This window comes from Eurypyga helias, unplaced genomic scaffold (genome assembly GCF_000690775.1).
Source record: "Eurypyga helias isolate BGI_N326 unplaced genomic scaffold, ASM69077v1 scaffold590, whole genome shotgun sequence".
NCBI classification, from domain to species: domain Eukaryota; kingdom Metazoa; phylum Chordata; class Aves; order Eurypygiformes; family Eurypygidae; genus Eurypyga; species Eurypyga helias.
In genome coordinates this window covers 1-14,253 of record NW_010226015.1, presented here as the reverse complement: position 1 = coordinate 14,253, position 14,253 = coordinate 1, and the positions used below count along the sequence as shown (strand labels likewise).

Here is a 14,253-nt window from a genome sequence, read left to right as displayed (position 1 = left end):
TACTTCACGGGTTCTGAAGGAAGAATTACTGTTTCCCTGAGAAGACAGGCATTTAAACACATGCTTAATGCTTTCCTGCGTGGGATGTAACCTGACAATACCTACTTCTTCTACAGCAGCAAAGTTCAAATACCCACATATGAACATTTCAGCAGAGAAGGACAGATAACATTTGCCAGAAGAAAGCTACTCCATTTTTTCAATACAATGGAGTGCAAAAAGCTAAGCAGCAGAGCCAGTATATCCACTTACATCACTGCGAAGATCGTAGGCATGTTTGGCATGGAGAATTTCTGGGGTGTCCCAAACAAAGCAGCCGATGCCTTTCAGCCAGTTGAGATCATCCTTGTATATCACCTGAGGTATCGGAGCAAAGAAGCAAATGGTAGGATTCCACAAGGGCCGAATCTCTTACAGCTAACTCAGTCTGAAACACAACTGTCAAACTATGCTGAGGAAGGTTTCTGGGATTCTGACGGGTTTTTTTAATGCAGCCAATCAAAATAATTCAGGTTGGGCAATAAATAAAAGAATTCAGTGATTTTTAAACCTACTATTTACATATCCTGTCGGCAATGATTTGCTGACAGTTCCCTGGCCTACTAGTGGGTTGACCTACACAAGGCAGGTGTGCCGAAGCTTCGCGCCACCAGGATTTTCTCAGGCTTCCCAAGTTTCCACACATTATTTAACCAAATAATAAAGGACAATTTACAAACAGGGGTGGCTGAACTGGTAGAACTGTAATGTTATGACCCAACGTCTACACTGATAATGCTGAAATTATGCATATGAAGCCACATCTCAACCACTCGCTTACTGCCAAGTGTTACAGAAACATGATGCGCAGAATCACAGAATGTGGTTTGGGTTGAAGGGCCCTTAAAGACTATCCAGTTTCAACCCCCTTGCCATGGGCAGGGACACCCTCCACTAGCCCAGGTTGCTCCAAGCCTCATCCAGCCTGGCCTTGGACACTCCCAGGGATGGGGCATGCACAGCTTCTCTGGGCAACCTGTCCCAGTGCTCCCCCCCCTCTCCGGGAAGGATTCCTTACTGACATCTAATTTAGGCAGTGCAGATGCTGTTCAGCAGTGCATAATACAGTGGATTCAAGTGGCAACCTCAGAGTGCTCCAACTAAGTTGTTTGCTAAACCATTTTCCCTGACAGAGCAGGTGTGTGAGAATATTTTTACCAAGTGAGCCACGGACACACGATTTTCAACTTACATCACTGAGTTGGTCGGTTACTTTTCGAACGTGGGCATTGATTTGAAGGTCTGGCAGACAGGCCCATTCATGGAGGTGTGTGCGGTAATCAATTTCACTGATCTTCTTCTGTGCATCCTTAGCAGAAATTATGTCTACCATGTCTGGAATAATGTGGACTTTGGCTTTATTCTTTTCATAGACTTCCTTGTAGAGACGCTGCAGAGTTAAAGCAGTACGTTAATCGTGCTGACAAACAGTCCGAAGCACTAACTGTTGAGCATTTTGAAGCAAAATTGTTGACATTTCCATGGAATGTTAGCAGGAGAGCAATCACTCTGGCTATGGCTAAAATTCACATCTTGCCTTCTCTAAAAGCAAATTGCAGAACCTTAGCAAGAGCGATAAAATACGATTTGTCAAACATTCGTCACATGTATCACCCTGTTGTACACATAAACATAGCACACTAAAGATTTAGCCATGCAGGCAACAGAACAGGTGAGTCACAAGCTTGAAAGACTTATGTAGGTGTATTATAGAATTTAGCAAACTCTGAACACTGCCAAACATGTGTGGAAATGTGCTATCTAAATGCTGTGGATTATTTGAGTAGCCTCTTCTGAGATAAACATGGTTTTACCAGGAAAACGCACATCAGAAAGCACCACTTACATCAATATTAAGTTTTCCAACCCTCAGGCACCTTGCTGTATTGGGATCGTCCTCAACACCTCTGGGTAGTGTGTACAGTGCTTTAAACTTGTCATACTCTTCTCGGTATTTTACCTAAGCAGATGCAAAGAAAGGCAACAAATAACTGACTCCATGAAGTCAATTTTATTTTTGGAACAAAATTCATCAGTAAGCAAAATATTTAGTTGAGTCCAACAAACAGAGAAAGCCTTTAAAGCAGGATCTTGGTTACCTGCTTAATTCTGAATGGCAGAGAAAGCACATCGTAACCACCATGTTGTAAAGGTAACAACAGCTGACTAGATGACTTTAAAAAAAAACCAGATGTAGAATAAGCGATTTACTGTTCCAGCTCTGTCATGTAAGGATATCCATGAAGAGAGGGAGGTCTCATAAGCCTCAGTTCAGCAAAACATAAGATTATGTTCTTTGATAGTTAGCAAAGCATCATTTAAAAACCTTTGGTGTTTTTCTGACCTGGATGGTCATGCAATTTGGACTTTAAAAAAACCTCTAACCAGACATTTTGAAGAAACAGTTTCTATTGCTATAGCATGTGACATTTTTTCAATGAAAAGAAGCAGCAAAGGACTATCTAACCGTTTTCCAAAAGATTATCACAGAAAACTGATGATGTATAGATACCTATTATATCTAATTTATAAGCAGAAGGTAATTAAAAACCCCTTTTTATACCTCTAGTATAAACAAGGCATGAAGGATTTTACTGCTAGAATTGATGAGCTGATTAAAGAAAACCCAAGCATTTTATGCACTTACAATACTAGCATTATGCTTCAGCTCTTTGGCACGTGCTAGGGATACCGTATCCGTGGGCATTATATAGCTCGTTGCTTTCACTTTCTCCCAGGCTTCCTTGTAGAGATTCTGCAGGGAAATAGGAGCCTCTGTAAGCATAAAAATTCTTCTCCTGGGTAATAACCAATGACCAATAGAAATCAAAAGCCTTTCTGGTTTTATTATACACTATTAACTAGTGCCTAATATCAAGAGGCTGTACACTAATTGTGACAGTGCACATAAAGGGTGACAAAATGCTTTCTAACTATTCATGTCCATTCTCATACGAGATCTTAATGGTGTTCAGGTGCAATTTTCTTCGGGGGATCCATTTATTGATGCATGTGTTTTGACAAGACTGGAACTACAGTTGGAAAAGATGTCCTCTGCCTGAAACACAGCATCTTCCCCATGCTCAAGCACTGCAGAGGGCGATCACTGGCTTTGATAAGCTCCATGTTTGGACATTTATCTTCAGAGTGAACAAAATAAACCAAAAATCCCACATAGGAGACAAAAATGTGTAGAAACACTTACATTGCTAAAGAGATGCTTCAAATTTTGAACTCTTTCAGAATCGGCTGTTTCAGTCACAGTTGTATACTTGTCCTTAGTTTTGTGGTAATCTTGCTTGTATTTCACCTGTAGGATGAAAGAACAGATTTAGTTAACTTGTTTCAATCCTCAGAAGGAGCACAGGGAAAAGGTTGAGTAGAAAGAGCAGGGAGACTCACATCACTGGCATTCACACCGCTCTGCACTGCAGTCACGTAGACAGGGGTGTCAGTAACAACACCAAAGTTCTGAAGATTCTCTTTTCCTGCGGCTGTATATTTTATCTAAGGGAAAAAACCAAAACCATTAATGCTGAAAGTCACCAGGAAATTCCCTGCCAGCTTCCTTTAAAATCAGTTCTGGACAACTGCAGCTCATGATTACAGCCCAGTTAAGACCAACTTTAAAAGTGATAGGCCATATAAAAGAAATACTTAATATACAGCCAGAACTTAGGAATAATGACAATTGCACATCACTGTAGAGCATCAGGTGGGCTAGGAGTACAACCAGCAAGGCAAGAGACTATTTTCCCAGCATAAATGTCTCACTGAGGTATCTTGTGCACAGTGGCATACAGACAGACCAAGTGTTATCTTCTCACTGTTCAAAACCACAAGCCTGCTGTCCTTCCATTCTCCTGTTTTCTGCTCCCTCAACAAGAAAAGTGACCACATCTCTACAGACAAAACAGTGTGTACTACAATAGGTTGAACAAAATATTTCTGATGTAATGGGAATTACTTCATTTTCCTCTGGCCCAGGACAGGTGTCAGCCCCAGTGAATCATAAATGGAAGAAAAAAGTCTTAAAAACATTCACTTATTTGAGGAAAACTTGCTTACTTGGCTCTGGAGATCGTATGATTTTTTAGCATGAAGGATTTGTGGAGTATCCCAGACAAAACATCCAAGTCCCTTCAGCCAATTTAAGTCATCCTTATACACCACCTACATGGAAGGAAACAGACCAAGAAGTTAGGAAGATATTTGCCCGCTGCTTGAAGAAAGCAGGATTTGTAAAATTACATGAAAGGTTAGTAAAACGTCAAACAAATAAAGGAAACACATACATCACTCAAAATCTCCTGGGCTTTTTTGGCTTGAATAACATCATTTTCTTCAGGTGAACAATTCCACTGATGGAGGTAGGTCCGGTACTCAAGATCACTGAGGATATACTGGCACTTCTTGGCTAGCACGTGATTCATCATGTCACTTGGGATATGGACATTTGCTTTGGTGTCTTCGTAGTTCTTTCTGTATGCCAACTGAAGAGGGAAGATCAGGGAAAAAGTGAGAAAACAGGCTTTTTCTGCATGATTTTGACTGTAATATGCTACAGGTTATAGCGTAATCTGAAGCACGTCCAAATGAAGACAGAATATTTGGGATTATGCTGACATTATGCCCTGCATGACATGCTGTATGTGCAGGGGTGATAGTAACACACCACCAAATGTGCATTTACCTTTCCAGTTCTTAAATTCCGATTTCAATTCAAAATTAACACTTTTTATTTTCTTTTTTTGTAAAGCAAAAGTATGTCATGTGGTATTTCTTACTGCTCAGACACTTAACTGAAAGAGAAAAAAGGGGTTTTTCCCTATTCTAATAGCCCAATAGTTAAACAAATCCCTTCTTAATCTCCTAAATAATTTCAAGTTCAATTATTTAACCCACATACAAATGAAACATTCAGGAAACAAACATGTTGAAAACACTTTTACTGATGTTATTAAGCATTGCATTATTTGTTTAAATACGTCATGCTCAAGAAAATGGGAAATCCTACAGCAAGAGTAGTTCTGTCCTTACCGCGCTCCTTGTTTTCTGGAATGCTAGCGAATGAATGACACTGGGGAAATCGCCGATCTCCTTCCCAGCCAGGTAATGGCCTTTCAGCTTCTCATACATTTCCTTATATTTAAGCTGCAAAATATTGCCGTGGAAATTTTAAAAGTTCATTTTAACAACATATAGGGGCTATAAAGAGACAGAGTGGAAAGTTCACACTAACCTCGCTGTTGACGTAGTTGGCATGCTTCGCTCCAACAAGTGGAATATATTTCTCATCCAAAGTATACCCAATGGGCTTGCTGATTTCCCAAGCATTTTTATAAAGTTTCTAGACAAGCCAAACACATACAGGTTTTGATTAAAGAATCCATTATGCTTCCCAAGAAGCCTGACTCTGCCATCCACAGGCACAAGGAAGATGGCAACTTTTACAGAGTAGTTCAGTATTCCATGAATTTTCCCAATAAAGTAAATCAATGATGTTCATTTTGAACACTTACTCAGCCTGAGTAAGGCAAGGAGAATGTGTTCCAGTGCAGGAAGGTACCTGAGCACAGATTTGAGCTGACCTCTGCTTTCTTTACTATATTTGCAATTCAACATTTCTCACCCAGAAGACTAATAAAAATATCCAAAATGTAAAGATGAACTTTTGTTTGAAAGTGCAATAAAATTGACATTGATAATTTTATAGATATGTTCAAAATGATGAAGAATTTCCAAGTAATACTACTGTTTATTGTAAGAGCATTAACTGTGTCAGTGGCAATTTTCTAATACTTTTACAAATTTTGTTAAATCTTAAAAATATTTACGTCCAGACTCAATTATGAAGCACCTACTTGTATAAATGAGTAGTCCCATTTTCAAAAACAGAGATTTCCCATTAAAATTAGTGAGACTACTCAAAACTAACTGGTGAATGGAAATCATCTACCATTTTCTTCTCTTATAAAAAAATAAATGTAAATTTCATCAGTAATCTAGGAAGATATTATTGGATGGGATTATAAAGTGGTTTTGTCACACTGAGTCTACTACTACTACTGCTATTACTGCTTCCAAACACCACACAGCATTTCTTTAAGACCAGTTCAATAAGAAATTATCCTTATCCTAATGATCCAAACTGAGAAAAACTGGAGAACAACGAGATTAAATAACTTTCCCAGTGCCACCCAGTAGCCTAATAGCAGGAACAGAAAGAGAACAGGTTCCTTAAGTCCACTCCACATTCTGTTGCTTGCAAAACAAATTAAAACTTAGTTAGATATTTATCAAATCTTACCTCACTGTACAGTAAGGACATGTCTTTGGCATGGTTCAGCGCAGGAGTGTCATCAGACCCAATATACTGGCCTTTCTCAAGGTTAAATGTTTCTTTGTATTTTAGCTACAAAAGAAAACAAGTACAGTGTTAACTCCACAGGAGAAATACATTGTCCCAACTAGTCCATCCATTAGAAGTAGACATTAATTTTCTATTATGTTACTGTATCTTTGGTAATGTTGTGTAGTACATTCCAACCACTACAATACACAGGAAAATGTCATCAGTATGTCACACCACAAATTCCACACTGTCTTCTAGTAAAATTAAACAGACTGACCAGCAAATACAGGTTAGCAACACCAGGAACTCCACTAGCACTCTATAACTCACTGCTGTTCACCAGGACTCAATTTTAAACTACTATATGCAAAATCTATGTAAGGGACATGCTATATTCTTCTACAGAAAAATGAGAAATTGGATTGGATAGCAATAATGTGTTGTTCATTTATGTCACTTCTTACTACACTTGTTGACCCCAGTAAAAAATCTGTTATTGATGAGCATGCATACACACACATAAGGCTAAACACAGTATAGTTTAGCAAAATTAATCAAGTCATCTACTAATTCTAGTGATAAGACAGTTTCTATTTTAAAAAAAAGTACATACATCACTCTGATTGACGGAGTTAATCTTTGCCAAAACAATGTCCGGAGTGTCAACCACACTGGTGTAATTGGAAAAGTTATCAAGGGCTTCTTTGGTATAGGCTCTCTGCAAAGAGACAAAATACTTCCTTAAACGCTGTGCGTGAGGAGGAGGAGCGAATCACCTAACTGCTAAAATATTTTCTCTTACCTTATTTATCAGTTCTTGGGCATTCTTTACTTTCTTATGCTCGACAGAATCCAGAGGAATCCAACCACAGCCACGAAGCCATTCCAAATCAGATTTATAAATATTCTAAATGATAAATATCATAAAAAGGGAAAGAAATCGTTTAATTCAGGATGACATTTTTCAGTCTACTTAATATGGACAAAATACTTAGACCAAACTAAGTGGAAATTACATAGCAGGTAGGTAAAATCACTTACGTCACTTTGCAGATCATAGGCCTTCCTTGCCTGAATACAGTCATTCTGGTCAGGATGGCATGTCCACTCGTGCAGGTATTGGCGGTAGTCCACATCGCTGACCAAGGTCTGGCATTCCTTTGCTGCTACAACTGACACCATATCCGGAGGGATGTGAATTTTGGATTTTGTTTTGTGATAGTCTGATTTGTACAATCTGTCATTCTGGATCTCGCCTGCGTGCTCAAACCACACCAGTTTTGGATCATCTCTCATACTGGCAACTCCAACATAGTGACCTCTTTGTTTGACATACTCTGCTTTGTATTTAAGCTGGTGGAAGAGGGAGGAATACATATAAACCAACACTGATTATATCTGCGCCGGTTTTCACCTGTGAAAAGCTATGCTCCTCTCAACAGAACGCGTAGATGAGAGAGGGAGTTCTCACCTGCAGTCTTAGGCATGCAGTACACGCCCAGATAAAAATATGACACAAACAGTAATGTCACTTTGCTTAGTCCTTCCACTTCAAAATATATAATTTTCTAGACAAATATGCTACTATTTTTCAGTAAACAGTATTTTCAACATAAGAGGGAAGCCTTCTTAGAAAATGTTTGCTAGTAAGTATATTTAGCCTTGGTTTTGTAGTAAATTTTTGTAAAGAATTACTTGACACTGAAGATGGATGCTTACTTAAGGTATTGACATCACAGTGTGTTGATAAAATGCAAACTCAAACCAAGAGGCATGTAAGGATTTCAACATCCATTATGCAAAAGTTTCAAATGCAATGTGCATACCAACTTAACAGTTTTTTAAGGAGGAAGCCTCCATAATATGCCAAAAAGTGAAATCAGAGCTATATATTATAATCAAAACATAATTTCAATTATTTAACATTTATAAATTATGGAAGTCCACCTTAATTGATTTTGGAAGGACTGTTTGTGGAGAAAGTGAAGGTGGAAAGGAGAATCTGACCCTTCAGCACTGACAGCTGTAAACCCCACAGTAACCAAGATGTCTGTACTGTCTGGAGGATAGTAAGACTTCACGGGTCATGAAAATTCTACCAGATGTTACCCATAAAGGAAAGCTTTTTATGTCTGTTGTTGAATTTGCAAGAGCTTTAACATTTCCAGGCTTCGAAGCACGTGCCTTCTTAATGAGAAAAATTATTACCTCACTTTGGACATCATTTGAGTGTTTGGCATGAGAGATCTGCACAGTGTCAGGAGGTAAGAGGTATCCAGTGGCTTTTTCTTTCTCCCAGCTTTCCTTGTATAAATTCTGTGGAAAATAAAAGCGAGGAGGAATTCAACACTACTATAATGACAAAAATTGCTGTATATATGTAACCTATGCTCAAGTGTATGGATAATAAACCCTTCTGTTAGGATGTTCTTAATAAGGCAAGTTTTTCTAAATTCCTCAAAAGAGGCATTAATTCGAGTACAAAGCGTCAAGGAGAGATCACGTACCTGATTAAGAATTCTGGCTGCCTCTCGGGCCATATCTAGCTGTGGCGTATCTGTTGTTGTATAATTTGACTTGACCTCATTCCAGGCTTTGTGGTATTTAACCTAGAACGGAGAGAGAAATGAGTGCCTTGAAGCACCATCACAAAACTGGAAAAACATAATACCAAGACTGATATTTTATGCGTGAGATAACGTATAAAACCCTGAATTTGCAAGGCTATTAGACATGACACATTAACTGTACATCCAAATGGGTATTTTTTAAAAAGGAAAATATAAAAAATGAGGAATGACAAGATTTGTGAGAGAAAATTTTGAAAAATTGTTCCGAGGATGGACAGGGAAGAATATTCAGAAGTCAAAGGTATGCTGTTTGGTCTACAGGAGTGTACAGCCAATAGCCAAGGAAGAAGGATTTGAACAAGAGCAACAGACGTTAAGCTTGTAAAGAGCAAATCTCTTTACTCAGCATGATCTCTCTGCAAATGCAGCATTCTGGCAACTCCCACCAACAGGGATCTACACCGAGTCACGTTCCCAAGCACAGGACAAGCCCAAATGCATGTCTGTGGCTGCATGGCAGTATGCCATTCCATTCACCTGTACTGCCGTTATTGCCAGCCTTGTACCAGTGTTGGAGTTAATGTGTCAAGCTTGGCCTGGTCTGTAACAGAAGCGCACAGCAAAAACCAAACACAAACTCATGAGAGGGTCACGTCAGGTCATGGTCACCAGCCGGCTTCTCTCAGACTAGCTTTTGAAAACAGACGAGGAATGGTAAGCTGCCAGCACACCAGTTTTGTTCGTGTTGGTTGTTATACAGTAGTTAACTAAAAAGTGTAAGTTCATACTGGCCTAAGTGAGGAGAAGTGGGTATTTATGTTCGTGTTGTCGATGATCACAACGACATCAGCCAAGGCTGAAAGGAGGCACTGGTTGCAGAACTAGCACTTGCTTTTCACGTGTCTAGGAGTGATGTTATTCTGCTTGAGGAGCTTCTTCCCTCACAGATGATGGACATGAGCTAGCAAAGCCCTGTTCACCGTTATGTCATACTTTCACAGAATTCCCAGAGACTGACTGAGAATTCTTTTGCATTTATTAGAAGATAAAATAAGGATATTTTTAAAGATTAAATCCTGCCATGTACATACTCACACCAACGTAGCAGCCCGGAAACATGCTAGCAAACTTACATCACTAAGAATTTCACCGCTATTTTTTGCTGTGACATAATCAACTCTGTCTGCCACCGGAGTAAATGGAAGAGCTTCGGCTTTTGTACGGTATTTTCTCTATACAAGAGAAAAGAAGAACAATCAGATTATATTGGAGTATTTTATAGCTAACGCAGAAATTGTAAATAGATAGGCAAGACATCAGTGTTGACATGGGAAGAAAAACCCTCCATGCACAATGAATGCTGTGGAAATTACCCCAGTTGTTATTTTTATTTAAAAAAAAAAAAGTTTTTAACCATTAAAATTCTTTCAATTACAGACACCCTTAAGAAAATTTATTACTGAAAAAAGTGTTGTTACCTCATTCAAGAGATCTCCAGCATGTTTGACATGGTTGAGTCCAACTGAATCATTTGGCAACCATCCAATACCCCGTAGCCATTCTAAATCAGATTTGTAAATAGCCTGGGAAAACAAAATAGGTCCATGCTTTTAGCTACATTTCCTTGTACAGTCCTGCAAGATTCATAAATAGTGGCACATACTTCCACTGCTTAAGAGGAGAGCAGTAATCCCAACACGAACACTATACCTGAATTTATCACACTTCAAACTTGGCAATATGTCCCAGTGATATACACTTTGCTTTCCTAATAAGCAGCAAAGCCAACCCACTGAATTCGGCAGAAGATTCCCACTACTTAGAGCTGAAGCAGACTACGAAGAGACGATACAGTAAGAAGTTAAGTTTTCATGTTAACTTACATCACTCTGAAGATCGTAGGCTTTCCTAGCCTGTATGACATCATTCTGATCTGGAAGGCAGATCCACTGATGCAAGTAATGGCGATAATCAACATCACTGACCAGAGACTGACCATGCTTAGCTGACAGGATAGACAGCATGTCTACTGGTAGGTGGCACTGCGTCTTCCATTTGGCAAAGTGTTTCTTGTATTCTAGTTCACTCTGAACTTTGCCTATGCCGAGGGCAAACTGCATTTTTGTATCTTCTTTTGCACTTGGAACTCCAACGTAATGTCCTTTCTGCTTCTCGTGATCCAGTTTGTATTTGTACTGAAGAAAGAGCAAAGATCACCATTACCAGCAGTTATCATGAAACAGCTCTTAAAGCATGCAAAGAGCTAGATGGCTCTTTCGGCACTTACATCACTAGCAATTTCTCTGGAAGCTTTGGCTGCCTTGATTGGGATTGCGTCTGCTCTCAAATCATAACTTGTCTTCAACTCATCCCAAGCTTCTTTATACATTTTCTGGAAAGAGAGAAAATGTCACACATAAGCTAAATACTCTGCCATCCAAGAAACACATTTAATACCATTTGTTTGCTAAAATACCATGAGAAGCTTTTGTGCATTACTCCTGCTCCTGGCTGTACATACCTCTGCAAATCTTACTGCCTTTCGATCACACACAGTACCTGTAATGCCAGTTTTGTAGCCAATACTGCATAGAAGGCAGTTTGTAAAAGGTTAGATAATACTTATATGCCTTCAGCTGTCTTCTGTTTCAACAAAATATTATCTCAGTGGTGCATGAGCTTAATGATTTTTAAGCAGGTATATGCAAGCATTTATTTTAAAATTTCTCAATATTTGAAGAATACTCAGTAGAGGAAAAGGAGTGTTGACATTCCCTCTGTTTGAGGGCAGACTTCAATGACATTCATGTGACTTGATCTTCAACTTTGTAAGTAACATCTTAGAATGCTAATATTCCCAGGATACACAAACTATTTTATAGAAGTAGAGAGCATAGAATGACAGGCATACCTGGCTATAGTTAACAGCATTAGTCTTGGCTAGGTTGATTTCAGGTGTGTCTGGCATAATATGGATCATAGTCTTGTCCTTTTCCCAGGCTTCTTTGTATTTTGGCTGTTGAAATAGTTCATTTTATGATATTGTAATGGAATTTCACTTGTCAATAATATAAAATCCCAGAAGTATCCCCTGAATAAGCATCTCTAAAAAAATTAAATGTCTGGAAAAGCCTTAAACTTGACTTAAAATACTTGACTTTTATACTTTAGCAGTGAGATTTCTCTTTAACTGTTTATAGCCTCGAAACAACTTCAAGAACATTGTAACTTACAATGCTGACTTGTTCCGCATTCACTTTGGCTAGAAGAACGTCTGGAGAATCAACAACACTGGTGTATTTCAGGCTTTCAATAGGTGTGCGATAGACATTATCACTCAGGAGATCCTGGGCATGCTTCACTCTCTTAACATCCGGAGATTCATTAGGCAACCAGCCAATTCCACGGAGCCATTCTAGGTCTGACTTATAGACAGCCTGCATCAGACATGGTCAGAAAAGGAAAACATTGTCATTAAGATAACTGTCTTAATTATTTTCTAATAATTTGAAAAAAAAAAGCTTAATTAAGATAACTGTCTTAATTATTTTAAGCTACACAAATCAGTATAAGCTTTAGAAAACGTCAAATCAGCTAGAGCTAGATTAGACTTTTTTGTATACAAGAGACGTTCAGCGTCATAAGTGAAATACAATCTGGGAACCAGGTTTTAAAAGTTCATTTCTTAAACAATACATTCTAAACCTCATGAAGTTAAATAGAGGTGAAACAACTGAACAGAACTGCCATTAATGATGGTGGGTCTTAAGATCTTAAAAGAGCCATCCTGGCCTCTCCAAAACACGTATTCCTCTAGTCATTTCCACAATTTGCAAGTCCAAATACCAAAAAATACTAATCTGTCCACCAGGAAATTCAACAAAAAGGAGGGACAAAGAAGGTTATAGAGGTAATGGGGACTAGAGCGAACTGGCATAACTCCTGAAGTGGTATCAGGCCACATTATTTAAGATTTAATCAAGCAAATACTTCAGCAAGGAACATAAATCTCACCTCTGACGCTCATAACTGTAACAAAGGAAGTGACTGATGTTGACTTATAAGCAGCAAAGCCAAGTAAGAAAATCAGCAGCACTGACTCCTCCTGTTTTGAAATCAGCCACTAAAACGTCTTACCTGCTATCTTATATAGTTTTCTTATAATTTCCTTGCAATTAAATAGATTTCAGACTCAGATAAGCACAAGTAATAAAAGCCACCTGATTCCAAAGTAGCAAACCTGTCATTTTTTAAGTCCCAACAAAGTAAGAGAGACAAATCCTTCATCCTCTCCAAATCAAAAATTCCAAAAGCAAATGCAACACAGTCCTTACCAGCTACAGCTTTTACTTAGACGTAAAATTCAGAGGTAATTCAAATAGTTTTTAAAGAATGGAAAAGAGCAGATAATATCAGTAACATGAAAAAATTAGAAAACAGTCTAAAGATAGATCCTTTCTGACTGTAAAATATCAAAGCATCGACTAAGGCTATGATATATTAAACAGCAACAGTAGTAACCACCACATCTCTACAGATACACACATCACTCTGTAGGTCGTAGGCCTTCCGCGCATGGATGATGTCGTTCTGGTCAGGAAGACAGGTCCACTGGTGAAGGTAATGGCGGTAGTCGACATCGCTGACTAGAGTCTGGCACTCCTTGGCTGCCTGCACTGACATCGCGTCCACTGGGATGTGGACCTGGGCCTTGGAATCATGGTACGCCTTCCTGTAAATGCGGTCGTTCTGCAGCAACATGGCCCGCGCAGCCCACGACAGTTTGGGATCCTCCCGGGCAGTTCGGCACCCGATGTAGTGGCCTTTCTGCTTCTCGTGCGTTTCTTTGTACTTGTACTGCAAAGCAGAAACAACGTCAGCAGTCACACAGTGCTCACCGGAACGCGCCTGATGAACAGAAGGCTTTCAGCTCCCTGAGCTGTCAGCCCCTCGAACTGAGCGTCGCTCAGTTCTGCTGAGCAGGACACAGGAAGAGACGGACACAGCAACCACACTAAGAGAAGGCTGTACCTCACTGGCAATGTCTCTGGAAGCCTTGGCATGTTTGATGGGAATGGCATCAGCTCTTAGGTCATAGCTTTTCGCCTTGGCCTCATCCCAGGCCTTCTGGTAAAGAAAATTAGTCTCATGTTTTACATTCAGTCAAGACGCTCTGAGCCCAATGTCTTTTCTTAAAACCTACTATGGAACAACAATTGTCATACTGCTGATCTAATAACACTTCACACACAGAATGAATTTATGCTCTTACGTTGCTGATGTTGAGAG

The 14,253-nt window shown here is 39.2% G+C and overlaps 1 protein-coding gene across 1 annotated transcript in view; it reads right to left on the bottom strand.

The window, feature by feature from the left end:
- The window catches only part of NEB (nebulin), a gene marked incomplete at both ends in the record, with an annotated part of 56,915 nt that extends 42,806 nt beyond the window's left edge, over positions 1-14,109 (bottom strand). Inside the window, 24 exons of the mRNA XM_010151084.1 lie at positions 253-357; positions 1,232-1,429; positions 1,886-1,999; positions 2,687-2,794; positions 3,245-3,349; positions 3,442-3,546; positions 4,108-4,212; positions 4,335-4,532; positions 5,080-5,193; positions 5,282-5,389; positions 6,350-6,454; positions 7,008-7,112; positions 7,197-7,301; positions 7,436-7,747; positions 8,603-8,710; positions 8,902-9,003; positions 10,098-10,196; positions 10,443-10,547; positions 10,848-11,159; positions 11,252-11,356; positions 11,876-11,980; positions 12,198-12,401; positions 13,510-13,821; positions 13,996-14,109. Coding sequence (XP_010149386.1) covers positions 253-357; positions 1,232-1,429; positions 1,886-1,999; positions 2,687-2,794; positions 3,245-3,349; positions 3,442-3,546; positions 4,108-4,212; positions 4,335-4,532; positions 5,080-5,193; positions 5,282-5,389; positions 6,350-6,454; positions 7,008-7,112; positions 7,197-7,301; positions 7,436-7,747; positions 8,603-8,710; positions 8,902-9,003; positions 10,098-10,196; positions 10,443-10,547; positions 10,848-11,159; positions 11,252-11,356; positions 11,876-11,980; positions 12,198-12,401; positions 13,510-13,821; positions 13,996-14,109 — 3,453 coding nt within the window. The remainder of the gene's footprint in view (positions 1-252; positions 358-1,231; positions 1,430-1,885; positions 2,000-2,686; positions 2,795-3,244; positions 3,350-3,441; positions 3,547-4,107; positions 4,213-4,334; positions 4,533-5,079; positions 5,194-5,281; positions 5,390-6,349; positions 6,455-7,007; positions 7,113-7,196; positions 7,302-7,435; positions 7,748-8,602; positions 8,711-8,901; positions 9,004-10,097; positions 10,197-10,442; positions 10,548-10,847; positions 11,160-11,251; positions 11,357-11,875; positions 11,981-12,197; positions 12,402-13,509; positions 13,822-13,995) is intronic.
- Positions 14,110-14,253: the final 144 nt, after the last annotated feature.